General features: G+C 44.2%; 1 protein-coding gene across 1 annotated transcript in view; it reads right to left on the bottom strand.

Moving 5' to 3' along the window:
• The window catches only part of ADAM12 (ADAM metallopeptidase domain 12), a 187,604-nt gene that overhangs the window by 46,129 nt on the left and 113,918 nt on the right, over window positions 1-27,557 (bottom strand). Inside the window, exons 6-11 of the mRNA XM_063162878.1 lie at window positions 18,215-18,398; window positions 14,331-14,396; window positions 13,447-13,518; window positions 11,792-11,961; window positions 9,608-9,692; window positions 4,760-4,908 (exon numbers count right to left, since the gene is read on the bottom strand). Of these exons, the coding sequence (XP_063018948.1) occupies window positions 4,760-4,908; window positions 9,608-9,692; window positions 11,792-11,961; window positions 13,447-13,518; window positions 14,331-14,396; window positions 18,215-18,398 (726 nt within the window). The remainder of the gene's footprint in view (window positions 1-4,759; window positions 4,909-9,607; window positions 9,693-11,791; window positions 11,962-13,446; window positions 13,519-14,330; window positions 14,397-18,214; window positions 18,399-27,557) is intronic.

Genomic DNA, 27,557 nt, shown 5'->3' with positions numbered 1-27,557 from the left:
TTAGGCAGATATCAATAGCCATGCTCTCTCACACATCAGATTTTCCACTTCTTGAATATCTACGCTCATTACATGTCGTGAAACAATAGCCCACACAGAATTTATATTTTCCTGAGTATTTCAAATTATTTTGCATTTATTTAATCTTTTCTCCATCATGGGCTTTGAGGAGAACCTTCCAGATGAATGTGAGGTGTACCATCTCATAATAAATGTACAGAGAAGCAATGGGGTGTGGGGCAGTGGGACAGACCTGAGAAAATCTCCACCATTCCCATACCCAGGTGCAAGGGGGATTGGAGGGGAACATCCCAAAGCAGCCCTTTCCCCATTTTCCACCAGCCTGTGTGTGTGGGAAGGCAAAGAGAGATGGAACAAATGGCTCTGTCCTGGTCACCATCTCCATCAGCCCTGGCTGGGATGATCCAGCAACAAAAAATGAACGTGGGAAGAGAAAATGCTTCCACCAGGGGCCAGTGAAAATGGATTTGATAAAATTTAAATGAAATAAAAATTTAATATTGGGCATCCCAAAGGGAAAAGGGTATTTTGTTATTGTAGTATTGGGCATCCCAAAGGGAAAAGGGTATTTGGTTACTGCAGGTGTGGGCATCCCAAAGAGAAAAGGGTATTTTGCTATTATAGGAATTGGGCATCCCAAAGGGAAAAGGGTATTTTGTTATTGCAGTATTGGGCATCCCAAAGGGAAAAGGGTATTTTGCTATTGTAGTATTTGGCGTCCCAAAGGGAAAAGGGTATTTTGTTATTGCAGTACTGGGCATCCCAAAGGGAAAAGGGTAATTTGTTATTGCAGTATTGGGCATCCCAAAGGGAAAAGGGTATTTTGCTATTGTAGTATTTGGCATCCCAAAGGGAAAAGGGTATTTTGTTATTGCAGGAATTGGGCATCCCAAAGGGAAAACCCAACTGCAGGATGAGCATCTGAATGGGTGAAACTGCCCATCCTGGGAGGATTCCTGCTCTCATTAACCCCACAGGAAGAGGAAATGGAAAGGGATCAGGGAGCACTCCCTGTGGGAGGGAGGGAAGAGCAAATTTCCCTGCAGCCAAGTTCCCCGTGTGGGGCTCGAAGAGCACAGCACTCAAGGACACAGGAAAGTGGGACAGGGGAAGTTCAGCGTTTGAGTTTTCAGGAAGGGAGAACACCAACTCTCAAAACTTTGCTTCTCTTAAGGCTGCAAAAAAATCTCAGACATATCTGAAGTCAATATTTCAACTTCTTAGTGGGAGCTCACCCAGTTTCAAACCCCATGGAGAGCCCTGTGCTCAATTTTGATGAAGTGAAAATTTGTGTAAAAACTGCATTTCCAGAATTATTAAATAAACAAGCGCTGCTAATGGGCAGCATTCTGCTCTGCATAAATTCTGCTCATATTTACAGGGGTATAAATCCAGCCCAATGCCTTGGGCTGCACCAGAACAACTCCTGGGTATTTATCTGCCTGGCAGGAGGAATATTTTCACTCCTAAGAGGCGGCACTTTAGGGAGATATTTGGAAAAAAAGTGGAATACTGAAGTGGCCTCACTGGCTCAGCCCAGTCCCTTAGTTTCCAGATAATAAGATCTCAGTAAAAAGATTCACAAATCTCTCCAATTTTCCTTCTTTGGCACTTGCAACTGTCCATGTACAAGACAATTTAAAAAACTAGAGGAATATCATTACCACAGATGCATAAAAAAGATGTGTATTAAATATTCCTTACTGATATGATTAGTATCAATATTAAATATATTAAAATATTAAGTCTGTTTTATAAAATATTACTTTCAGTACTAAATATTCCTTATTGATAGTATTTTATAGGAACCACTCCTGTTTCTACAGAAGGATGTATGTGATTTTCATAGCAGATATTTGAATCTCTCCAAGTCCTGTATTGACACAAATTTGTAGGGTTTTGTGCATGATTCCATGTTAAGAAAAAATACATTTTGCTAAAGTAGTAGGTCTTTAGACATTTGTAGCTCACACACAGCTGGTGCTCATCTTGTTGGTATCTTTTAAGAATAAAAACTATAGGAAGCTGATTAAAGCATGGATCCAACAGAGTTTAAATTCCACCCTGATCCCTGGAGGATTTTTCCCACCAAGACAAAATTTCCAAGACCTCTTCAAAGACTGAAACAGAGGAACTGAATGAAATTACAATAATTGATGAAATCCCTTTTAAGTCAACAGCCTTAAAACATTTCCTTTTGTGCACAACCACACCAGTGACTCCAAAGTGAAATTCACAGAGACCTTTCTGCCATAACTTGGTATTTCCTATTTTTGTAGACGTCAGATAAGGACTTCTCAGTGCTTTTTACACTAACTTCAGTTAGATTTTTCTTTATTCCACTCATTAAATCTACCTTAAACCAATTAGCAAAGCACAGAGGCAGTGCAGTGAGTACACTGAGAGCAGGCTGTCTCTCTAAATGGACATGGGATTCTCTTAGCTTTGATTTTTTGGCTATTTCCAGAGTGCATTTGAGATAAGGAACATTCATTTGGCCTTTCCTTAACAGAGAAACACTTCCAGAGAGGAAAACTTTCCAGTGTTCTTTCAATAATGGTGCTCAGGGGAATATTGCTATTGGTGAGACACGCTGGGTAATTAACTATTCAAAGTGTTAATTTGAAATGGGTGAGAGGCAGCTTGGCTCAAGGCATGGAGTGTTCTCCAGGAATATCTGTCACAGATTGACAGCCTGGTGTGGAGATAAAGCCTGAGGCTGTAAACCCAAAGCTGAAGTTTCCATTTCTGAATCAATAATCAGCGCAAACAATCAGCACAGCTCCTCCTCAGGCACCAGCTGAATGCAGAGTTTGGTGAAAACCCAAAGAGGGGGATGTGAAAATCCCCCAAACCTTCAACCTGGGAGGCTCTGCAGGAACCCCAGTGGGGGAGCTGAGCTGCTTGGGATGGGGAATGGGATCCCCAACTCCTCCTGTCCTGAGGAACCCTGCGTGGGCACAGCCCTGCTCTGAGCCAGCCCCAGCCCAGTGCCTGGACTGGCACATGCAGCACACAGGACTGACAGGGTCAGACACCCCCAAGGACTCCAGGGTGAAACAGGAATGAACAAGGAGCTCTTTAATGTCCCTCTCACCACATGAGTTCAGAAAGTGCCCAGAAATCTCTGTCCTGAGAGCATCCCTGTGTTTATTGCAATAAACATCTGGGTGCAGAAGCAGTAACTCAGCTGAGCTGGCAGAAAATGGAATGTTTCCTTGAGGAACTGAGCCCAACCCAGTGCCCAGCTCACAGCCCAGCTCAGCCCAGAGCCCTGTCCCACATCATTCTGTGTGTGACAGAGCCCTGACCAGTGCAGGATGCATTCCAAGGGGATGATTACCACCCATTGTCTCACAAGAGCTCAGTTATTTTTCCTTCCCAGACTGCAGAAATCCCTCTCGTTCTCCCCCACTCTCACAACTCTTTTGTTTGTGTCTCAGCTTGCTGCGCTTGGCCCCTGGCCACAGCCCTGATTCCTGCCCTGGTGGATGGAGGGTGACAGCTTTGCCTTTGAAGGAGTTCCAAGGCTGCTGTTGGGCTGAGCAGCAGGGAACAGCCCTGCCCAACCCTCCCTGGCCTCTCCCACATTGCTCCCCTTCCTTCCCAGAAACCAGCAGCCCTGGAAAAGGCACAGGGGGGGCTGATCACAGCTCCCAGAAGAGGTTTTTAAGCAACAGATGAACTTTAGGCACACAGAGAGAACACAGGAGCTGGAAGGGACAGCAGAGAACATCCAGAGCATCCTCTTGTCCTAAGGCACATCCAGCTGTACCTACACTGCTGGCAGATATTTGCCTCACTGGTTCTTGCTGGATTCCAGTCACAGGGAGTTTAATTGGCAAATCTTACTTGAATTTCATCCTTTCAGTCCTAGCCTGAACACGGACATGGAGAACTCATTCCTCATATCCTTCAGTTTCAACAGGAACTTTAAATACATCCCTGCAAGCAGTGACAGCTCACTCTGCCCAGGGTGCCTGACATCCAGCGTCTACAGAACACTCTTGTGCTTGGCACAGTGCCCTTGCCAGCAGCAGAGCCCCCCTCAGCTCTGACAGGGAACCAGGGAATTTCCTGAGCTGGAAGGGACCCACCAGGATCACTGAGTGCAGCTGCTGGCCCTGCACCCACAGGAGTGACCACAGGTTCACTGGTTCTTATTTCCCACATTTCTAATCTCTTTTCTTGGGAGATCTCCCTCTGGACACAGAACAGCCTTAATCCCACTGACCTGACAGATTTCATTTTCTCATGAGCTGAAAGTGCTCACAACTTGCAACAAAGGTTTGTGCAGAACTAAAACCTGCTCTGCACGAGACAAAGAGTTTGCAGAGAGCCTGAGAGTGCATTTCCTGCATTACTGAATTTCCTACCCACTCATCTCAGCCTTGGCTCATTTCCTACTGTGACTGATGCCCAGCTGGCAAGATGAGAGGAGGTGAAATTCTGATTTAACACTTGCAACACAGTTTGTTTGGCTCTGGATTGTTTTTCTGTTTTTTTAAATTACCCAGTTTCTTACAGCACTTTTGTCTCTCACACTGTTAACCTGGAAATAGAAACGTGCAATAGTACACATGCTCTGATAACATTTAATTTTTTCAGCTTGAGGAGGATAACTGCAAGATTTAACAGGTGTTGAAAAACCTTTTGTGTCTTTTTTTGTACCTTTGGATGTTCCTGAGGCACAAATGAAGGCACAGCTGTCCCAGGGTAGCTGTAGGCTGGCACTTACCCAGTGGAGGGGTTCATGATGCAGCCCCCTTTCTCAGTGGAAGCTCTGCAGCTGCAGCCCCTCTCCAGGGTGTCGTGATTCATGCCAAAGTTGTGCCCCAGCTCGTGAGCCAGCGTCACTGCTGCACCCAGAGGGTTTTCTGAGTGATCCTTCAAAACAAAAACCCACAGGAGAACCAGTCAGCTCAGCACACAAACCCAGCTCAAGGCACACATTCCCCCTCCAAGGTCCCATTGCCTGTCCTTTGAAATGGTTTATAAGCTTTACTCTGTTGTTAAATAAACTCAATTTTAAATTCATCCTTGTGGGGATTTCAGGACAGCCCTTCTGGCCACCCAGTTTCCCCATCAGACATTTGAAACCCTTGAGCAGCTGTGAACATCTCTCTCTGCTGTTCAAGGAATCCCCCAAACCCCCAGGTGCCCCAGGTGGCAGAGAGAGCTCACCAGACATGGAGTGTTGGAAAGGGCAATAATCTATGGGTGAGGATGAGTGTGGTGAGGGACAAGTCAAGGAGGCAAATTAAAAATGCAGCCAGAGATTTCACTCAGTGTGTTTAATCTGCTTCAGACCGTTTCGATAATATCAGAATGTTCAAGAGTTCACAAACCTTTTAAGAAAAACCAAGAACCTTTAAAAATCTCCTTTTTAAAATGAAAGGCCAGAGCAAGCCAAAATCTTCCATGGCCTCTTATTAACCTATAAATACTCTAAGTGTTGAGAGTGTCAGTTTGAAATTTTAACACTAATCCACGTTTAAATGCTGATTGATTGTTGGGACAATATTTTCTGAGAAATTCACTGCATGATTTGATTACAGGCTGCTGATCAGAATGATGTTTTGGCTTAACCACAAGGAAGAGACCTTTCCACACTGATCATTTTCCTTGAGGGAAAAAAAATCCACTACACTTGTAAGAAAGCTTTCCCTGAAGGCATAAACATGTAATATAAATGCATGATCCACTATTTATCAGTCAGTAAATGGAATTACTGTGTGCAGCTGCCTGCTCTAGAAGCTTGCATGAATATATTCACTTTAAATAACTCTTTCAGCATCATCTAAGCCAAACTCCAGACTAAAAAGTGAAAGGTAGAACTGTCTAAAACATTATCTGTGTACTAATGGAGGCCTTGATACATGACTTGGGGTAGATTTAAGATTCTTTCATCTGTCTGGGCCAATATTTTTAGTAAATCATTTCTCAAGCAGCAAACAAAATCAAGAAGAGAATACAGTCATTCTAAAAAAGTCAAAAATGTTCCTTCTGTAATTGGAATCAACTCAAAAGAATTTTTTCTGTTCACAAAATGTCTCTTTTTTAAAAAAAATCCTGAATTTTAAAATCTTGATATAAAAATCTTGTGACAGGCAGTTTGTGTGCAGTTTGTCCTGCTCAACACCCACATAATGAGATATCTTATCTAGATACTGGTCTGATACAGATGGGTTTATCTTTGTGCACACAGTAATTGATGGAATACTTAGAGAATTCAGTGTAATTGAACCTGATGTCACAAAAAGAGCACAACCTCTCACTCAAATGGGAAAAAAAAATGCAGGGCTGAAGATTAGGAAAACAGCAAAATAATTCCATATAATTTACCACTGAGTCACTGGATGATGCCCTGAAATTCAGGCTATCTGGTCAAGGCAGAAACTCCTCACTGAGCTACAGACACCCAGCAAATTGAGCTCAGACTTTCTTTATATTTCCAGTATCTCCTCCACTGACTGAGCAGTGATTATATTTCTCTGAATACTCTGAAGCTGTCAACTAAAACTAAAACCAAGGATTCACACAGTCCAGTCCAGAAGTGGAGCAATAAATGATGTGAAATGCAATTTCGGACTTGAAAAGGCAAACAATTATTGCAGCCCATGCGGTTCTCATTACTTGCTCAGATCCACTTGGAATGCAATTTTATCAGCTTCTAGAGAGGGTTTGCAGAAGGAGGAATGTGATGCCTCAGCAAAAGAGGTTATTTGAAGACAGCATAAATGAAGATTATCAAAACAAACAGTGACATGTTCCATTTGATACTGAGGCCGCTTAAGAATCACAAGGACTAAAGAAATGAATAGCAATGTGACTTTGATTTATTCCACCAGGGTCCTTCAAAGTTAACTTGAGCAGTAAAAGTCATTACCAAACACATTTCACAACCACTGAATAAGCAACCATCTACTGTTAAGGCATTATAAGCTGTTGCACAAAACATGCAGCTGCTTTCAGCTGAATTCTGCTTCATTCCACTGGGATTTCAATCAAACCCTAATCATTAAATGCTGTCACCTACAGCTCCACCAGGCAAACGCCCTGCTTGCTCCTGGTATCTTCAGCATGTTCACTCTGTTCATGGAGTCACAGAATGGTTTGAATTGGAAGGGAGCTTACAAATTATCCAGTCCCAGCTCAATTTCCACTGTCCCAGGTGCTCCCAGCCCCATCCAGCCTGGCCTTGGGCACTTCCAGGGATGCAGGGCAGCCACAGCTGCTCTGGGCACCCTCACAGAGGACAATTTCCTCCTAATATCCCATTTAAATCTCTCCTCTGTAAGTTTAAAACCCTTCTCCCATCATTGTCTGCCCAGATAAAAAGTCACTTTCCTCTTCTCTCAGAAATATTTTACTTTTAAATCCATGAATTCAGCGGGCAACCTTTGGAAACAGAAGAATGAAGACTGAATCACGTCAAAGACTTGCTTTAATGTCAACTTCTCTTTGGTTTTTCTGTGACACTACAGAAACTTCACAGGGAAATGAAATGATAAAGGTCTTGTTAAAGATCCTCACACTCACATGGCTGCTCTCCCTGCTTTGAGTTCCCCTGAAAATTAATGGCAGACAGGGTGTCACCCACTGAGAGAGCTCAGCCCTATAGAAAAGAGACAGGCAGGCTCCCAGGGAGGCATGACAGAGGAATTTAGATCATAAAGCAGAGCTGACTAACTGCAGAAAGAAGCAGGAAAATCACATCAGACAAGAGTCACTCCAGATTTTGCATTCAAATGTCATTTCTGACGCAGTCTCTCATTGTCTTTTCTTCCAGAACAGGTTTTAGAGTGTGGGAGCTTCTGGTGTTGAGGGCTGGGGGTGGGATGGATGAGAAATTGGCTGAATTATGAGGTTGGCCAAATGTTCATTTGTGCAGTGCTGAGACACCTGAGCCGTGACCTTCCCAGGCTGAGGGTGATTCATTCTTTACAGAATCACAGAATCTTTTAGGGTGGAAAAGACCTTTAAGACCATGGAGTCCAACCATTCCCAGCACTGCCAAGGCCACCACTGCCCCATGTCCCCAAGTGCCACCTCCAGAGGGCTTTTAAATCCTTCCAGGGATGGGGACTCCACTCCTTTCCTGGGCAGCTGTGCCAATATATATAAATATATTAAATATAAAAATAAAATATATCTATAAATATAGGTACCAATATATATAATTATATCTATCTGTGCCTGAATCTGCTTTTTCTAACTCAGGGCATGGTTGGGCAGCTGCACTTTTGGGTTTTGGGGTGAGTGTTTGCTTCATTTGGATTTGGCTCCTTTTTGAGGATTTGCTTAAAGAGCTGGAGAACGTTTCTGATTATTCTGTACAAGTTTCAAGTTAATTTGCACCTCAAAAGATTAAATTCAGTGAATCTCTGGGTAACATCCTGCTCCCCTTCACCACAGAAGATTCAGCCTGGCCCAGGACTCATCCACAGAGCCTGGGTTTCTCCTGGACAGATAAATCAGTCCCCTCTCTATGAGAATGCTCTAAAGAAATGCTGATTCTTGTTTTCTTGTTACTGGAATGAACTATTAGTAATTATTTCTCTTTAAAATGACAGCTTCCAGAGCAAAGAGAACTGACTTGGCTGTAAATTACACTGTGGAGTGTTTTAAATCTTATGCTAAAAATTAAAAGGACAGAAAGTCATCATTAAGGGCATCTCTGACTGCAGATAAAGCCAAATGGCTGCAGGGCTGAGTCAAATGGGTAAAATGGGGCTCTCTGCCTCATCTGTGCCTTTACCAAGACTTGGGGTGCACTGGGACACTCCTACAGCTCTTTCTTCCTTTTTTCCTTCCTTTTCTTTTTGTACCTCTCCCCCAGTGAATAATTGTTACAGACAGCAATTACAGACTCAGCTTCTCAAGCTACCAAGAGCCTGAAACCTTTATCTTTTCTACAACTTTGACACAACTTTTCCCAAATTATGTGATTTGACCGTTCTAGTTTAAAGCTTCTTCCCCCTGTCTTAGCACAAAGCACAGCAAAACTGCAATTTAAAAAAAGAAAAAAAACAGAAAGAAAGTACATCAGAACTCCTTGCAGAGATTGGACAAGATGTTTGCTTGTGTGTTCACCATGTCTTGCATCTAACAACAACAATCATGCCCTGGGAGAGACTCAGCTGGAATAAATGCTGCCATTGTTTGTTCTCTCTGTCTGGCAGTGCAATAAAACCACTGCTGCAAAGATGGAAAATAAGGCCTAACACAGGAAACTCTATAAATACAGAATAAAATCAATATAATAAAAGATTCAGGATAGACTGCTGCTGCCTGTAACACAAGTATACCCAAATGTATAACAAATACATCTTCTGGTTCTCTTCCTTACAGCACCTCAGCACCTGGTTCAATAACAATTAGAGGAATAAACTCCTTGCAAAGAGGCCCTGCTATATTTTAATGCAATATTTTGGTTGTTTTCACTATGGCAACTATCACTTACAAGCAATCCGAACAACAGAGGGATGGAAAATGGGACAGATGGGGCAGGTTCAGGGGGCAGGAGTGCAGGGCTGGTGTGGTGTCACCTGAGAGAGAGTGGCTGAGAGCTTGCCCCACTTACCATGACGACCCCTCCAGACTGCTCTGCTGTGCACATGCTCATGATGGGAGCCATGCCAATGGTGGTGCCCTGGAAGTACACCCCGCTGCAGAGGGAGAGGAGACACAGAGCCACCAGTCAGTGCCACCATACCCCCCTGTCCCCTCCAGCTCTGGGTTTCTGCCAGTCTCAAACACAGGCCCCGCTTCTGCCCCTCACACTGGCAGCTCTAAAGCAATGGAAAGCCCAGATGGGCTGTGCTGCCTCAGCTGAACTGAACCACGGTGCCCCAGCTCTTGGGGCATCCACTGCATCACCCCCATTGGGTCACCCCCAGTGAATCATCTGCATTGGATCACCCTCGATGGATCACTGCCAATGGATCATCCTCACTGGGTGACCCAAAATGGATCACCCCCATTGGGTCACCCCCAGTGGATCACTCCCAATAGGTCACCCCCAATGGATCACCTCCAATGGATAACCCTCATTGGATCACCCTAAATGGATCATCCCCATGGGATCATCCCCAGTGAATCACTATCACTGGATCATCTTCATTGAATCACCCCCACTGGATCACCCCCAACTGATCACTCCCAATGGATCACCCTCACTGGATCACTCCCATTGGATTATCCCCAATGGATCATTACAATTGGATTATCCTCAATGGATCATCCCCATTGGATCTCCCTCACTGGATCACCCCCAATAGATCACCCCCACTGGGATCTCTCCCAATGGATCACCCTCACTGGATCACTCCCAATGGATCACTCCCATTGGATCATCCCCAATGGATCATTACCATTGGATTATCCTCAATGGATCATCCCCATTGGATCTCCCTCACTGGATCACCCCCAATAGATCACCCCCACTGGGATCTCTCCCAATGGATCACCCTCACTGGATCATCCCCAATGGATCATCCCCACTGGATCACCATCACTGGATATCCTCATTGGATCACTCCCACTGGATCATCCCCACTGGATCATCCCCACTGGATCACCCTCAATGGATCATCCCCAGTGGATCTCCCTCACTGGATCACCCCCAAATGGATCACCCCCAATGAATCATCCCCTTGGATCACCCCCATTGGGTCACCCCCATTGGGTCACCTCCACCAGATCACCCCCACTGGATCACCCCCAAAGGATCACCCACACTGGATCACCCCCAAATGGATCATCCCCAATGAATCATCCCCTTGGATCACCCCCACTGGATCACCCCCACTGGATCACCCTCCTCAGCTTTCCCTGCTGCAACAGGACCCTTGCTCCCCTCCTCTGTCTCTGAGGCTGGGAACAGGAGCACAAGCACAGAGATGGTGTCTCTAACTCAAAGCAGGGTTATTGTGATGCAGGGGGAAGTTTATGTGCTGCTTGTGGTGATGCACAGCCTCGAGTGTAATAATTTCAAACCAAGTGTTATTGTACATATACAGCAATCAAATATCTCAGGGGGGACAGTTTGGAAAGGCTCAATTTATTCTTATTCAGGTAATGTAAGAAGTAAATAACTCCTTTTAATTACTGAGACATCAGTTGTGTTTATCTGCTCAGTATAAAGAATAGTCAATTGATCAAAACAATATCTATTCAACAAAGATGTGTTCCTCTTTCCTTTTTTTTGAGAGTGCTTTTACTATTACAGAACCATAGACTGGTTTGGGTTGACAGGGGCCTTTACTCAATTTCTTATTCCAAGAAAAAGCAGCAGTGTAAAATATGTTTATGGTTTAATTTTTAAATCATGAATGCAGATGAATTGTCTAAATTAGACAGCATTTTCACGCATACGGAGGTCTTTTCATTAAGAAATAGGCTTCACTTCAGGGTCAGAGCAGGACTGCCTTTCCCAGTGACAATTTAGACTGAGGGCAGTTTGAATTGGTTGTAAATTCCCACCCTGAGCATGCAGCAGCTGATTACAACCCCTGCTCTACGGGAGTTACAGACAGGCTCAGGACAGGCTTTCAGCACCAGGGAAGGGAAAGGAAACTCACCTGGAGCACCTGCAGAGTGATCTTGGGTTTGATGCTTGCAGAGGGGAAAGGCAAACCCTCAGGAGCACAGATGCTCCTTCCAAGAGCTCAGCAGCTGGGGAAGGCCTCAGCACAGTATCCTGAAATGCCCAAAATCCCCCAAACCCCCAAATCCTGGTGGGTACCAAATGCAGAGCCGAGCCTACCTGATGAGCTGGGCATTGTCGTGGGCTTTCCGAGGTAGGAGCTTGAGCTTCCTCCAGTCCAGGAACTCGTGCAGGCTGGTGAAGGGGTCCTGGGAGATGGAGCACTTGTCCATGTCATTCCACACCTCCACTCCCACCAGCGCCACTCGGATGTTCAGGGGCCTGTAGAACTGAGGAGAAGAGAAAAGTAGGAAATGTGTGTTTAAAAAATATTTCAGACTAGAATATTTCAACAAAAACATAACCATGAACCTTTGTTGTAGAGGTTAAAACAATTTCTTCTTCAGGGCAAAACACCTGACAGGACTCAGACAAAATATTTCCAAGACTCCCAAAACCAGTTGTGACCCAACCCAATACTGATAAGGCATTCAAAGAGATCCAGGGATTTCCTGCTTCTCCCTGAACTCCCTGCCCGTGCCCTTCAGCTCTGAAGGAACCCCAGGCCATGGCAGATGAGTGTCCCAGGGCTGTCCCACCCCAGATTGCACAGATCCCATCCCAGAGGCAGAGGAACTGTGCTGTGGATCACAGTAACAGCTGAAAACCAGCCAGGCTCATCAAGCCTTGCACAGAGCAGATAAACCCAGTGATTTTAGCCATTTTCCCACCAGAAAATGCCATTTTGCCTCAAGCGGGGAGCCAGAGCAACATCAGCAGAGCCACGACAATGTGAGAGAAACGTGAGGAAGGAGTCCAGGATTGATCAAGTCCAGATTTGCCTGACAGGCTGACAAAACACCCAGTAGATCTTTGTCTTGTTTCTATGCATTCCAGTCATTTGCAGAGCACCAGCGTTTGCTGAGCATAAATTAAGCATGAAACAAAAAATATATTACAATATGCAAAATTAATTTTGAGCAGGTAACATATAAACACCTGTCCTCTGGCAATAAGTCAGCAAGACAATTATGGACGAGGTGGAGGTGTCTTCAGCAGCTTGTTTTTAATCAGGAATGCTTCTCCTTGAGCTACTGCCCTTGAAGTATCACTTGATAAGTTCTCAGATAAATTAAGACACTCTCAGTTATAATTTCACTACTAGAGTCCTAATATTTTCTGGCTATTCAGCCCAACAAAAATAAACTCTAATTTGCTCAGAAACCACTCTAGAGGATTCTTTGCCTTTATTGTTTACTGTCATGGAATTATTTCAAGACCTAAAAAAATCCAGTCTATGTCTCTCTCTTATTGCTCTCACTCAGCCATCAACTCTGCTTCCTTATTTTTAATTCTACCATCTTCCTTGGATTACACATCTTATTAACTGTGTTTTCACAGGACTTTGTTGGCCTTACAAATGGACCCTCCCTTGTTGCTACAAATGACTTTGTTCTCCAAATTTCTTTTAAAAATAATCCTCTTTTTTTCTATAGACTGTTCTCTAGGTGATTATCCCCACCCTCTTCCCTGGTGAATAAAATCCTAGGGCTAAATTGGGCTTTTTCTTGGGAATAGATCTTTACATCCCATATGCAGCAGAGCAGAGCTCATGGCTTTGTGTATCAAAAGGCAAATGAAAGGTTTAAATTTGCTTTTCCAGGAGCTTTGCTCTGAAACACTGGAGTACCAGCAAAGCTGCAGGGTTAGCTCCTTCAGCATCCTACAGAAAGTGTGAGAAGGTTGGGAAAGGGAAACAATCCTCATGTTCTTACCTTATCAACGTAGTTTGCAATTTCTATCAGCCTCTGCTTAATTTTTTCCACATCTTTGCCTTGTCTCTGAAACTTGGAATGCAAAGGATCAATGGATCAGCAGCACAAATGTCACAGAGTTTCCCCCCAAGAGCCAGCACATCAGGGATCTTTGGGAATCAGGGGGCAGCCAAAATCCACCAGCAGAGTCCTGCTGGATCCACAGTGTGCCCCAAAGGAAACCCAGACTGTGGGACAGGAGTTTGGTTCTCGTGAAAAGATTTTAAAATCTCCAAGTGTTACACAGGGGTCTTTTCAGGACAGATGTTTTGGGAAATAGTTCTTCTCTTTGCAGGGCTTGCAAAGAGTGATTGCAATTCTCTGAGTAGCAGTGTTCAAAGAGACAAAAAAAAGTTTAAAAAGGCAGCAAAATAAATTCAAGCCGGGATTCAGATCTTTGCCATTCAGCTCAGTGGAACATTTTTACAGCCAGTGCTGGGTACTTTGAAGCTGCCTTTGCAACCCCTCAGGAAGGCAGTTGTGCTCCACGGAATGTGATGGCCAAGCACTGCTCCAGAATCCCTGACAGCCCCACTGAGGGCACTGGCAATGGCAGTGAGGACTTAACTTGCTCAAGGAATGAATATTTATTTGCCTCTTCTTCTATACTGACACAGTTATTTCAGAGTCAAACCCCTTCTGAGGTATTGCAAGAAATTTTACAACTGAGTATCACTGTTGTCCTATCGTAATAATTCCTTCCTTGCTCAGCCCTAATTAGGGAGGATGATTTACCTCAGAAAACATCCTATCATTGTCTGAAGCACCTTCTTTGCAGCACCATGGTAACTGAGCTGAGCTGCCCCTTTGCTGCTCACATAAGTTTTTATTTTGCAGTTCCTTACCTCACGGTTATCTGCCACAATAACAAGCTCCACGTACTTCGTTGTCTTCAGAGTCTCCCTCTTGTACTGTCAAAAAACCATGAAAGTGTTATTTTGTTTTCAGCCCTGATACAACAAAGTGCTTGCAAGAGGAAATACACTGTGTCTCAGGTTTCCTACATTTTACTACGATTTTACTACACACAGATTTGTAGCGTCTTCCTCCTCCTCATGGAAGTTTTCCTTACTAAACCTCTCAGGGTTTGATCACAGAAAGCAGGAGATTGGTGCAAAGTCTCTCTCAACCTTCCAGCTTTCTGCAGTTGAAACGTTTGAGTTATCTTTCCTCACAGGAGAATATCCCCTCCAGCAGAAAGACCTCTGCTATTTCCAAGGCACTTTCAAAGGAGAGATGAGGTAACTTCTAACAAACATCTCACACAATAGACAAACTGGTTACTAAGAAAAATGAGAGATAAAGGGATATTGAGTGAAGCAGAGAAGAGGTCAAGCAGTCAACTGATAAATTATGTAGGAAGAAAAACCCAAAAATAAAAAAAGCAGAACTAACTGTCAGGGGAAGCAAGTTAACACTTGAAAAATGGAAGGCACACATTTAATTCTTTATCTGCAAATTCATATAAAATGCAGGTCTAAAAGAACCATAATGCTTAACTGAAAAAACAAAATCAGTGAAGAAATGATTTTGTAAGAGTACAAAACAAACAAAACATGTCTCAGCTCCTTTGTTACCCTGAATTCAAGTGACCAATTAGTGGCTGTAAAAGTTCTGTGATCTACAGCAGCAGCAGCATCTATCCTATCATTCCTTCCTTGTGTCTGCACCAGGACATTTAGGGAAAAGAGGTCTCAGCAGAGTATCTGATCTTCCTGCCAGAACTTAGAAGGCTTAAACAGATGTCTGACCTACAACTGACCACGATGTCTTGAGCTGCAGCAAAGCTCTTTAACCTAAAACATGACTAAAGCTTTCCAAGGAAAACTGCTCCAAGGCAAACTGAGAGATCCCCTAAGCATAGCCAGAGCTGGATATCTCCTTCCAGCCAGATTTCACAAAGTTTTCTTCACATTATCAAACTGTTCCTCTTCACTATCTGCAGATTAATGATTTTCATGTTTTGCAAGAATTGGAGGAAAAGTGAGCGATGCAATCTTCAGTATCTGACCTTCAACCTAATATTTAATAGTGTTGCAAACTCCAATAACTTGAAAAAAGTTTCATTTGGACCATATTTATGGATGGAGAGAGGAGTAAAAGCTGCTTTAATGAACCAAACATCAAGGATGCAAACACATGACAGGATTACACTTATTAGGGGCTCTGGCAAATGAGCTAAGGTAGATTCTTTAAAAATTTCTGGCAATGGGGTCTGATGTCACACAGACACAAAAGGCAAATGGCCATGTGGCTGCTGTTTGTGATGGAATTGATCTCTCAAACACTAAAACTCTCCCATTCTGAAATTTATTATGAGGTCCTAAAGAGATGCATCTCCAAGGGGCCTCTCATCCTCCTCTGAGTGAAGAAGAAAAGATGGTACAGGAAAATCTTGTTCAAAGGAGCAAGGAGAGCTCTGTTACATCAGTTTAGAACATTTTCCTCTCACCAAGAGTAAAACTGTTTGGGCTGGAGTGAGCTGGAGAGAAATTGGCTAGCAGGCATAAAAATCACATAAGCCTCTGGTGACTGACTTGCATAACAAATCTGTTCCTGAGATTTGCCCAAAGGCTATGTGAACTCCTAGGATACAATATTTATTTATGAAATAGACCTAATTATGGCTTCTTTCAGCTTGCTCTCTGCAGCCAGCTGCATCAATGCACAACCCCTTTGCTGGATCAATCCTTCAGAACTGAAATGAGGAGTCAATGACACAGCCATGAGAGCTGGGGGACAATGGGCTTTGTTCCTCTGACCGTGGTTTCTCTCCTCTGCTTCTCCCCCACCTGATCCTGCCCCAAACCTGCTGTCCCAGCAGCTGGACCCCTTCCTCAGCCTGTCCTGCCTGGCAATTGGCATGGCTTGGATGGACACTGCAGTGGTGCAGCCTCTCTTTCCTCGTGCTCTAAATAATTCTCTCCCTCGTCCCGGTCACCAGCACCACCAAAATGGCTTTTCCTTGTGGCTACAGAGAAAATTCCCACTGCAGGGAGTGTCCTACACACCAGACATTCTGCAGGGCCCTGTCTCAATGCAGTCAGCAGGAAAATGCTCCTTGGTGCAATTTGAGGGTGCAGTGAGCCAGGAAATGACCCAGGGCAGCTCCAGCAGGGCACAGCCTGTCTGTGACACCTCTGCATCCCCTGCCCTGCTCCACTGCAGCTCCTGTTTGGGTCTGGGGAGCTGAGTTTGCTGCCTGTGCCATCCTTCACCTGTGCTTCCATCTAACCAAAGTCCTTGGTGATGCCCTGGTTTCACATTTCAGCTCTGCTCAGTAAGAATTTCGTGTAGGTGGCTGAGTGGAGAGTCAGCAGATAAAACCAAACAAAAATCTTCCCCCAGACCTGTCAAGAAGCCAAATATTTTAATCGTGTCCATGAACCTCAGACCAGATTTATGCTTAATTCTGTCACCCAGTGTGACTTGGAGCAGTTTAATGTCTCCCCACTTTGCAGGTCATCTTTATTTGATGTGCCCACTGACAGACTGCTTAGTGACAACACTGAAATATGAAAACTCACTGCACACATGACACTTGACAGCTTTCAAAATTCCTACATTAGAAGCTTAACCAACTTACTCATTAAATATATTGTACCTATCCATATGATGTGACTGCTGACAGGTTTTATAATTATGTCCACTGAACCACAGCAAAAATATTTTTCAGATATTTAAAGTGAAATTTGAGATGTAGTTGAAGCCAGCAGCAAAATGGAAGAACCATAAGGGTAATAATAAAATGGCTTTGGTTGTGTCAGTTTGTTACACGCACACATTTTACTTCTGCATTACACTGACTACTTCAGTGGAATTCAAAGTCACAAAGAATTTGGGGAAAACTTAATAAAGTTGTATTTCCAATGTTTTCCACCCACACATGCTTTTAGAAATACACTTAATTCTTATAATGTTACATGCAAAGGCTGATGCTCTGGATGTAATATTCCTAAAAATGTAAAATAAATTAATTCCATTGCTTAATTATATCTAGAGATGTCACTTAGGCTGCTTTCCTTAACAGTGGACCTGAGGCAAAGCCTGAGTCATACATGCAAGTACAAATCCCCATATGTGACATTCAATAAATGCTGATGGCAGATTTGTGTCATTATATAATTCCTGAATACCTAACCCAGGCCTTTTCTACAACCCTTATCCTATATGTAGATGAATTTGTTACAGTATTTCCTCTGCCTGGTTTTTGGCTCATTTAATTCTCTAATTTCCATTAGGTAAATGCATCTCACATGAAGTACATTTCTGCCAAAATCACAGCAACTCCAATAATACAGCTGTAAAATAATATGCTGAGAACTTGTTTTGTCTGCATAAGAGACTTTGCTACTAAAATGTAGAGGTTCCAAACCTGGTATTAGCAAAGTATCCCAGCTATCATGTTCTCTTTCATCTTGGGAGGGCAAGAACTTTTCCAGACATCGCTCAGTATTCTCAGGGAGCCTCAAATTCTGGTTCTAACCATATAAGAACCAGAATATATGACCATAATATGAACCCATAAACTTTTCTGTGTTGAAAAGGAAGTGAAAAGCAAGTTATGCATGGCGAGTCCAGGAAAAGTAATAAAGCTTTAACAAATAATTTCATCTGCACTTCAGCAGACGGCACCGAGGGAAGGCGATGGTGCGGGTTAAGGTTTTGCCTGGTGGAGAATGCTTGGAAATGCTGCCAAGCAGACACAGAAAACACATCAGCCACCTACCCTGGCAGCTGGAGGATGCTGTGGGGTGGCACTGGCAGCAGCCCCCGTGGCAGGGATGTCCAGCTGATGGCCACAGGACCCCGGGGCTGCTCTCAGCTTCTCCGCTCGGTAGATCTTGTGTTCGCTTGTAGCACCTTCCAATGGCTCCAGAATGTAGCTGCTGTTTCCAAACACAATGATTCCCCTGGGACGCAGGAGAGCAGAGTGAGACACGTGCTTCTCAGGAGCTTGTCTACACCAGAGTTACACCAAGTTTAATAATGATGGAGTATGAGAAAGCAAAACACTGATTTACAATGTCATGGGCGAGTGGAATAGGAAACATCAAAGCTGTACATTTGTCATTGCAGCACACACTATACTTTAAAAGAACCACTGGCTCACAGAAATCTGTCTCCTCTGAAGTGCTGCACTGCAGAGCAAAATGATATTTGTGCTTTATTTGTTTTCCATTCTCCCAGTGATGCATTGCCGACGCCGCCGGAGCCGCGGCAAACGAAAGAAAAAGAGAAAGTCTTTGGGAAGGAAGGTACAGTGGGAAAACATCCATTCCAGTCTGCAGCTCCATTAGAGCTGCTAAACCAAACCCTGCCAGATCAAAGAGGCCTCGTGGTGTCAGGATGGATTATTAAATATTGCACAGCAGGGCAGCAGAGGGAAGCTCAGACACAGGAAGATTTGGTTCCTGTTTCGCTCATTTTACTGCCCAAAAGAATAATTTGGACAGCAATGCCACCTGCTCCCTGAGGAACCCACAGATTTGGCACTGAAAGCTCTCTTGCTGAGCTCTTTAAGCTACAGCCTGTGAGAGGAAAGAAAGAGGGTCCTTGTGCTGGGTCCTGCCCAGATGCCACAGCAAAGCAAGGGTGACAAAAGGCTGAAAATGGGAAAGGCTGGGAGAGCTGGGGGGGCTCACCTGGAGAGGAGAAGGCTCCAGGGGGACCTGGGACAAGGAATGGAGTGACTTTATTGTCCTACTGTGTCTTTTTGGAGTTTTAGAAGTGTCTGCCCTTTTTATTTCTGTCTCTGCTGTGATAAAGGTAAAATACAACAACCACTGTGAGAGCAGTGTCGCTGTACAATTTTCCAGACAGTTACAAAAAAGAAGGATAAAATAGGAGAAAAAGGACCCAAAAGCAGGTTAATGATACTATGAAGACTGATTTAAAAATAAAATTATAATTATTAGGAAAAAGCTACCTTAGTTATCCTATTATTAGGAAGATATGATGAAGAAACTCCAAGTCTTTGGTCTGCTGACAAATTACCTGAAGTACTAATTCCAAGTTTGCTGCACAATTTTGCTTCAGAGCACCATTAACACCAAGCCAACAGACATTTTCCTGGTGACTGGAACAGCCAAAAGTCCAAGAGGAAAAAGCAGCCTGGCAAGCCAGGATATCAAAATCTGTCCAGGAGCCTGTTTTACTGCCCTGAAGCAAGGCTCAGGGTCTGATAATTCATCTGCAGCTCCCTCAGCCCCCTTGGCAGAGCAGGTGAGACAGGTCCAGCCATCCCCCAGCAGCTGGGAGTGATGAATCAGGGCTGGGAGATTTATCCCAGATCAGGGCTGATTTATCCCAGCAGCTCCAGCCAGATCCCTCCTGACACATGGGACACCTCGGGCAGGTCACCCCTGATTTCAGTAACCTCACAGCTCTGAATTATTGTCAGAGCTGCCTCACTCCTTGGAGGATTGAGGAAATGAGGACAAAACATTTGCTTTGCTCCAAAAACCAGCAGCCCTGTAATCGGCACAATCAAATAAGGATTGTTGTCTTGGCCTGGTGCAATTAATCATTTAATTTTGGAGGCAGGAGTCCATTAGTCACTGTTTGAAATGGGCCAGCCTGACCAGCTCCCTGTGTTGACAACTCAGAAACAACAGAAAAGCATGCAGGGGTTTATTTTTAATGCTAAATCTGCCCTTCTTAGAACATTCACTTTCAAAATTAGAAGCTTGAACAATTTTCTTTAATTACTTACACTACAAAGGGAGAGACTTAGTTGTATCCTGAGTAGAGTTCTCACTTTTTTTTAACATTTTAAAGTGAGCATCTTGTTTTCAGGAGTTCATATCCAAAATGGGCCACATCAATGCCACAACGTATCCCTTATGTCTGAAAGAACTAAATAACTATTTCTTTAAAAAGAACTAAATAACCATTTCTTTAAAGAGAACTAAATAACCATTTCTTTACCCCTCATTTCCTTTAGCTGCTGAGGGTATGAACAAATGATCAGATCCCAGAATGATTAATTTGGGTTTTTCCTGAGCACACCAGTCTGATTCCCATCCCAAGGGAAGCATGGGCCTTTAAGGGACCAGTTTGCCTATGGAGCAATCCCAGGAGAAGGAAAATCTGCAGATTTGGCAGAAAGAAAGCCAGACTTTTCATTTAAAGCACACTTATCCCTTGAGTGCTGCCTACAGGATATCAGCACTTGGCTTGTGACCATCTATAATAAGATAATGAATATCAAATATGAATTTTCTTGGCCAGCTCTCTGGTTTTGACTAATTTTCTTTTCCTACAATTGCATTTTTTCCCCCATTGTGCAGTGCCAAGCACAGCACCTTAAAAATGTAACGAGTCAAGAGTTATGGTTCCTTTCCTTTTTATTTTTTGTGTGTGTGAACAATACCCACCAGTCATTCAGGACTGAGAATTTGAGGCAAATAAAATAAATCTCCAGCTACTGGTTCCTTGCACTCTCCTTAGGTGTCTCCCAGAAGCTTCTGTTGCTCCTCCAGCATTTCTGTGTCTCCCCCTTCAGCAGGGATCCCCCACACTCCTGAGTGAGCCCATGTTCCCAGAAACTTTTCTATTTTTCAGCAGCCATTAATGCTAAACAATGCTGTGTTTCCCACCGTGGCAAATGGCACACTAAACAACAGATCCCCAATCAAGGATTACACCAAGAACCCCAAAGAGATTTCAGCAAGTCCTTAAAACCAGCTGTGGGATTTCTATCAGACAAAGGACCACCAGAATTCCCAGGATTATAAACGTTTGAGGGGGGAAAAAAGCAATATGAACTATTCAAATTTTAGTGTCAGGTGTTCAGTTCTGGGTTTCCAGTGTGGTCCTAAACCTGGCTCCAGCCTGACTCCAGCTCTGCACCAGCCCAAGCACCTCCAGAAACCCACGGGGCTCTGCCTCCTCTGCTCCCTCCTGAGCCCTGTGGGCACCTGGGGATGCCTGTGTGAGGTGGGAGAGCTCTCCCCGCCTCAAACAGAAATTAGAACTCACAGAATTCCACGTTGCCAGGAACCTCCCAATCAGGGAGAGGCGATTTAATGGAATAATTCCACTTTTTAAACTGTCGATAAAATCAAATAGAATTTTTTTTTCTTTTCCCCTCTTAAAAGGAAAACCAAAACAAAACCCAAAGCGAGGCCAGTCGTATTTCATAAATCAACAGGCTTTAGGAAATCTCAAAATATAAATGGGATTTTTCTTTTCCAACTTGTCAGCAGAAGCAAAGGTCCTGCCAACATAAACCATCAACACATACTTGTCTGAGAAATTGTGATGCTGAAGCAAAACTTGGCTGGGACAGCACTATATGAAACTATTATATATTATTCTGCTGCACTGTACAGGGGAAATTAAGTAAATTGATAAACCTGAGATCTGTGAGTGCAATTAAACATTTGGTTTTAATGAAGCTCAAAGTTATACTCCTTTCTAAACAATAAAAATCAAAAGCTCTATTTCCACTGGCAGAGGAATGCAGATGTCCTGAGTTGGTGAGAAATTAATTAGAGGGCAGTCCTGCTCACACACTGAATATTCACATAAAGCCTGTCCTGCCCACAGACACTGCAGGGCTCCTGTGCCACCTGAAAACCTCCAGGTCCCTCACTCCACAATCAGTGTCACAGCTCCCCAAGGACAGGGGCTGATCCCACAGCTCTTCATGGATTTCAAGGAGTTTTGGGTGAAAAGGTTCCAGAATTGGAGCCCTGTGACCCCGGAGTGCAGGGCTGCTCAACAGGGGTGAGCTGCGCACCCAAGAGGGCATTTTTTTTTTTATTTTATTTATTTTTAGTTATTTCTATTGTACATTCTACATTCCCAGGGCTCTGCATAACAAATTCCCAGGCAAGTAAGCAGGCAAACAAACAAAAGGGGAAGAAAAACGAGGTGGTGAATGAGGGCTTCACTTTTAGGCTGTTTTAATAAGTTGCAGATGGATACTGTGGGAATAAATGAACAGGATGATCTATTGACTGTTTTTCTAATAGAGCTGATATTTAGATATTTTTCAAATGGTCTGGTCATTCTTTAGCTTTAAGGGACTGGGAAATACAGAGAACAGGAGTCTGGAGGCAGATGTGCTCCTGTCTCTGGCCCTGGTCACCTCTTTGTGCAACAACTCCTCACCTCTAAAACCGAGGAAATTTTAGTGTCCACAGGAAAAAAAAAAAATCTATTGATGAAGAGCACAACAGGAAAGACAAACAATGCCATTATCCTACTACAGTGCACAGCAGGATTCTATTAAAATAACAAATCTGACCCCAATCAGCCAAGGGCAGCCTCTGCAAGGGGTGGAAGCAGTAGCACCACTGGTTCCACATCCCCCAGGAGTGGTGGAGGTGCTCTCACACACACACATCATCACTCACACAGCCTCCACTCCAGCCAGGGCCTTTCATGGACCTGAAAATAAATTCTCTAAAATGGAATGATGGCCAGAGCCTCCTGCAGCACACACCTCATCCTTTCCCAGCGCAGGACAGATCTGCCCAGGGTGGATGCACATGGAGCTGCAGCTCTGATTCCTGGAATTCCAGCAAGGAGTTACTTGGATGGGGGGAGAAAATGTGATTTAGTGTCCTGCATTTGGGCTGCAAGGAACAGGAACTGTGCTGTCAGGGAAAGGGTCACATATGGGGGTGGGGAAGAGAAAGGGAAGAAGGAAATTTCAAGGAAAGGAAAGGAAAGGAAATTTCAAGGAAAGGAAAGGAAATTTCAAGGAAAGGAAATTTCAAGGAAATTTCAAGGAAAGGAAATTTCAAGGAAAGGAAATTTCAAGGAAAGGAAAGGAAAGGAAAGTAAATTTCAAGGAAAGGAAAGTAAATTTCAAGGAAAGGAAAGGAAAGGAAAGGAAAGGAAAGGAAAGGAAAGGAAAGGAAAGGAAAGGAAAGGAAAGGAAAGGAAAGGAAAGGAAAGGAAAGGAAAGGAAAGGAAAGGAAAGGAAAGGAAAGGAAAGGAAAGGAAAGGAAAGGAAAGGAAAGGAAAGGAAAGGAAAGGAAAGGAAAGGAAAGGAAAGGAAAGGAAAGGAAAGGAAAGGAAAGGAAAGGAAAGGAAAGGAAAGGAAAGGAAAGGAAAGGAAAATGAAGAAGGAAAGAGGCATTAGCATGGGTACCAATTTAGTGAGCACACTTCTGCAGCAAACAGAGACAGGACAAGAAGATTCCAACTTGCACATCTCACTAAATGCCAGCAGCAGAGTGGTTAAAGGAGTTCAAACACCTGGGAGGGATCATCCCTCATCCCTGTCCTGGCAGTGATCCCTGTGCACACCGTGCTCAAAGGCTGGATGTGATGCTCACCTCAGAGCACAGAGGTGACCCTGAGCCAGGAGCTGCTCCCCTGGCACAGGCAGCCATGAAACAGAAGCCATGAAACCCCAGAAAGTGAATGGTTTTTAATGCTGGGCTCAGAATCCTCCAGGAGCTTCCTGGTGAGATAAATTACAAACCATGCAGGATGTTTATACGAACTAAAAGCTCTGCAGAAAAGTATGGAGGAAAAGCTCACATCCAAACCAGTGCTTTTCTCAACAGGGATTTTCTCCTAACTTAACTTCTGGATGAAATCTCCTCTTCTGTGGGGAAATGCTGCTTGAGGAGTCGTGAGGAATTTACATTTCTTTTTGTCACTGGTTTCCTACTTCCATTTCTTTTTTCAATAGTTGATGTCTGGAGTGTCACATTTAAATCCCTCTTCAGCTGGCTGTGCCTGGGCTGCAGTGAGTTCAGCCAGACCATCTGAAAAATGGTATTGGCAGCCTTGGGTACCATAACTCTGTAATCCCAGTAAAAATGAGTAAAAATGAGTAAAAATGAGCATCAATTCCATCCTGGGGCCTTCTCCCCAGCCCTGTCCCTGTGGACACTGCATCATTCAGCTGCTGATGAGGCTGGACAATGAATGAACACTTTCTGTATGTGTCACTGGGTTAATCACCTAACAACTGGGTAAAACATCTGAGAATATTCAAATGCATTTTGGGGTTTCAGAAGGAAAAGGCTTCCTGGGAGATTTCTACCCTGAGGAGTTTTTGGGAGCACCTCTCAAGCTCCCCCCATCCAGGAGGTCACTGCAGATGCTCCTGTAGCTGCACATTTCCATGGCAGAGTCCTCTGCCAGCCCCTGCCCAAGGAGGTTTGTGCCCTTCTCCAGGCTGCAGTTTTGGGTGCATTCAGCACTCACAGGGAAAGTAATCAGGAAAAAAAAGAAAATCATTCAAGTCTAAACAAATTTATCACAGAAGATGTGAGCGGTGGCCACAGGCCAAATTTTTTTGCTTTAAAAACTTGAAGAGCCTCCAAGCTGGATAAACAGAAGGGTATTTCCTGAGGACAGGAAGGAAATGGCTCAGCTCTGTTGTACCTTCACCTTCCCACAAGCTCTGACAGTCTAACTGCCTTTCTGATCCAGATGGACACCCAGAAACCCTGATTAGCCATTGTTCCCTTTCCGTGCACTCAGCATTTCCTGAGCCCTCTCTGCCATTCAGCTCCTCCTCCTCAGAGGAGCCAGCAGGATGCAGATTAAGGCATGATTGTATCCTCCTCTAACCTGCATTTCAGGCAGCTCTCAGTGCCAATCCCACTATTTCTGCCATTGTGCTCCTACGTGAGGTGAGGAGCTCAAATGTTATGTGTGTGAGGGTGGAACAGAGCTGGAAAATGTGAGTTTGAGAGAGCTGAGCCTCCTCCTCCTCCTCTCTCCTCTTCACCTTTCACCCCTCTGCCTGCCTGAGAAACTCAAAGCAGACTAACCTCAGTATTCAGATTTCACACAATTCTTCCCCATCACAGAACAATAATGAAATGCTCAGGAGCTAAAACCACATCTCAACTGCTCAGCCATGTGGAGGGGAGACCTTGAGGTCAGGGCAAGGTTCCTCCACTCAGCAGCTCCTCTCTGGCCTTGGCCATCAGCAGGAGCTCAGGGTGAGAGATGAGAGCAGAACAAGCAGCTCCAGCCCTGAGAGCAGCAGTGCCAGGGTTATTTCAGGGTCTGACAGCCCTTCCTGAGCTCCCCTCCCCAAATTGTCATCTCCTTTTGGAATCCATTGACACTGTCAGTGATCCACTGGCACCCACCTGTGACAGCTCCAGCTTTGTTATGTGAATAAAAAAAGTGCTTTCCTTTGCTCTCAAAAGTTTCAGCTGATGTCTCCTAATTTTGAGGCTATGACGAATATTCAGTGATTGTCCCCTCTGCATTGTGACATTCACCCTTGTTTCATCATGCCCCTTTTCTCCGTCATCGCCTTTCAAAAGTGACAAATCCTGGTCTATTTTCTCTCCTTGGATAAAAGCTGCTCCACACCTTTGATCACAGTTTTTGCCCTTCTCTGTACCTTTTCTGGATATATTGCTGCTTCTTCCTCTTCTGAGATGGAGCAGGGGAGGGGGAAACAAGAACTGCATGCAGAACTCAAGATGTGAGCGCGCTGTGGATTATAAAGTGGTAATGAGGGTTCTTGTTTTATCCTCTATTTCTGTCTCAGTAATTCCTATGATCCCTTTTGCTTCTCTGACTGCTGCTGAGCACTCAGGCTTCAGAGCACACTGAAATGTGGGACCTATTCTTTATGAGTAGTTTCATGTCTTTTAATGAACTCTGCTGGTCTGGGGGAAAATGCACAGCCCCAACCTATCCACACCTGGAACAATGCCCAGGGTGCCTGTCTGGTGGGAGGGGGAAGATCCTGGTGCTCCAGGATTTCAGAGGGCTGACAGCATGCACTTCCTCTCATTACATTATTTTTCAGGCACTTGAACCCCAGCCCCACGCAGCAGCTGTGTGAGGTAGGTAAGAATCATTAAATGGATTTCACAGATGGAGAAACCGAGACAGAGAGATTTGTCTGATTCACTTAGAAACTGTCACAAAGCCAGGAACAGACCCTGAAAACGAGACCTGGCCTCCCTTCCAACAGCTGCTGCAAGTGAAGGGGCTGCTCCAGGGACTGTCCCCACCTGGGGCTCCATGGCCACACAGAACTTTATGTCTCTGCTCCTGTAGCTTGGAGTCTTTGTCATGGAAAAACAAGAGTGCCTGCTCCAGCAAGCTGGGGGCAAGTACATTATCCTGTCCTATCCTATCCTATCCTGTCCTGTCCTGTCCTGTCCTGTCCCGTCCCGTCCCATCCCATCCCATCCCATCCCATCCCACCCCATCCTCTCCAATCCTACCCAGATCTATTCTTTCAAGCCAGCAAAGCTGCCAGCAAAGAAAGCAAAAAAGTTCTTGTGGACTGTGCTTTTTTTGCAGCACCCTGGGACAGTGGAAGGTGTCCCTGCCCATGGCAGGGGTGGAGCTGGATGAGCTTCCAGGTCCCTCCAACCCAAACCATTCTGTGTCTCTGTGATCAAGCACTGGCAATATCTGGGAGTTATTCTGTCTGGGAATTGTTGCTGTTGGTTGTTTGTTGGAATCCTGGATGCTGAGAACGTTAAACTTTCTGTGCTGAAAGGCACAGACCCACAAAAGAACACTGCAATTGACCTGAGGTTCTGGAGAAGGCTTCAAAAATTGACTGATAACACTAAAATTACTAGTGTGTGGTTGGTTAGAAGTATATAATATCATAAGGTAGAAAACTCAGAGTTTGGGGTTTTAGAATATAAAAAAAAATATGAAACAAGATCAAGGTTTTAGGGCAGAAGTAGGTTATTCTTCTTCATCTTCTTCTTCCTTCTTCGTAAGTTTGGGTAGTGTTTTGTAATTGGACAGAAAAGTCCACATTACAGGCTTCAAGAGATCAGTTATTGAGTTAAAAAAGAAAATGATCTAAGTATCATTTCTTAATTGAATAGTCTAATCTTAAAAGACCATATAACAAAAGATAATTAGCCATTTTGTGCCTTCTAATGAAAGGCTGCCAAAGTCACAGCTGTGAGGCTGTTTCACAAACAAGAAATAACAAACACCTGAGTCCAAACATGAACTACTGTCTCAAGTGCCTTCAATCCAGACCCTGAGAAACCCATAGTTGTTGGGCTGTGAAACAGGTTTGGTGGAGTGAATCAAAAGGCACAGAACTCTTATCACAGACTGTTCCCACCCATGGACACTCTGTTTATCAATCT

This window comes from Melospiza melodia, chromosome 9 (assembly GCF_035770615.1).
Source record: "Melospiza melodia melodia isolate bMelMel2 chromosome 9, bMelMel2.pri, whole genome shotgun sequence".
Classification (NCBI taxonomy): Eukaryota; Metazoa; Chordata; class Aves; order Passeriformes; family Passerellidae; genus Melospiza; species Melospiza melodia.
The sequence above is the reverse complement of the archived record's forward strand: the minus strand, read 5'-3'. Positions and strand labels throughout refer to the sequence as shown.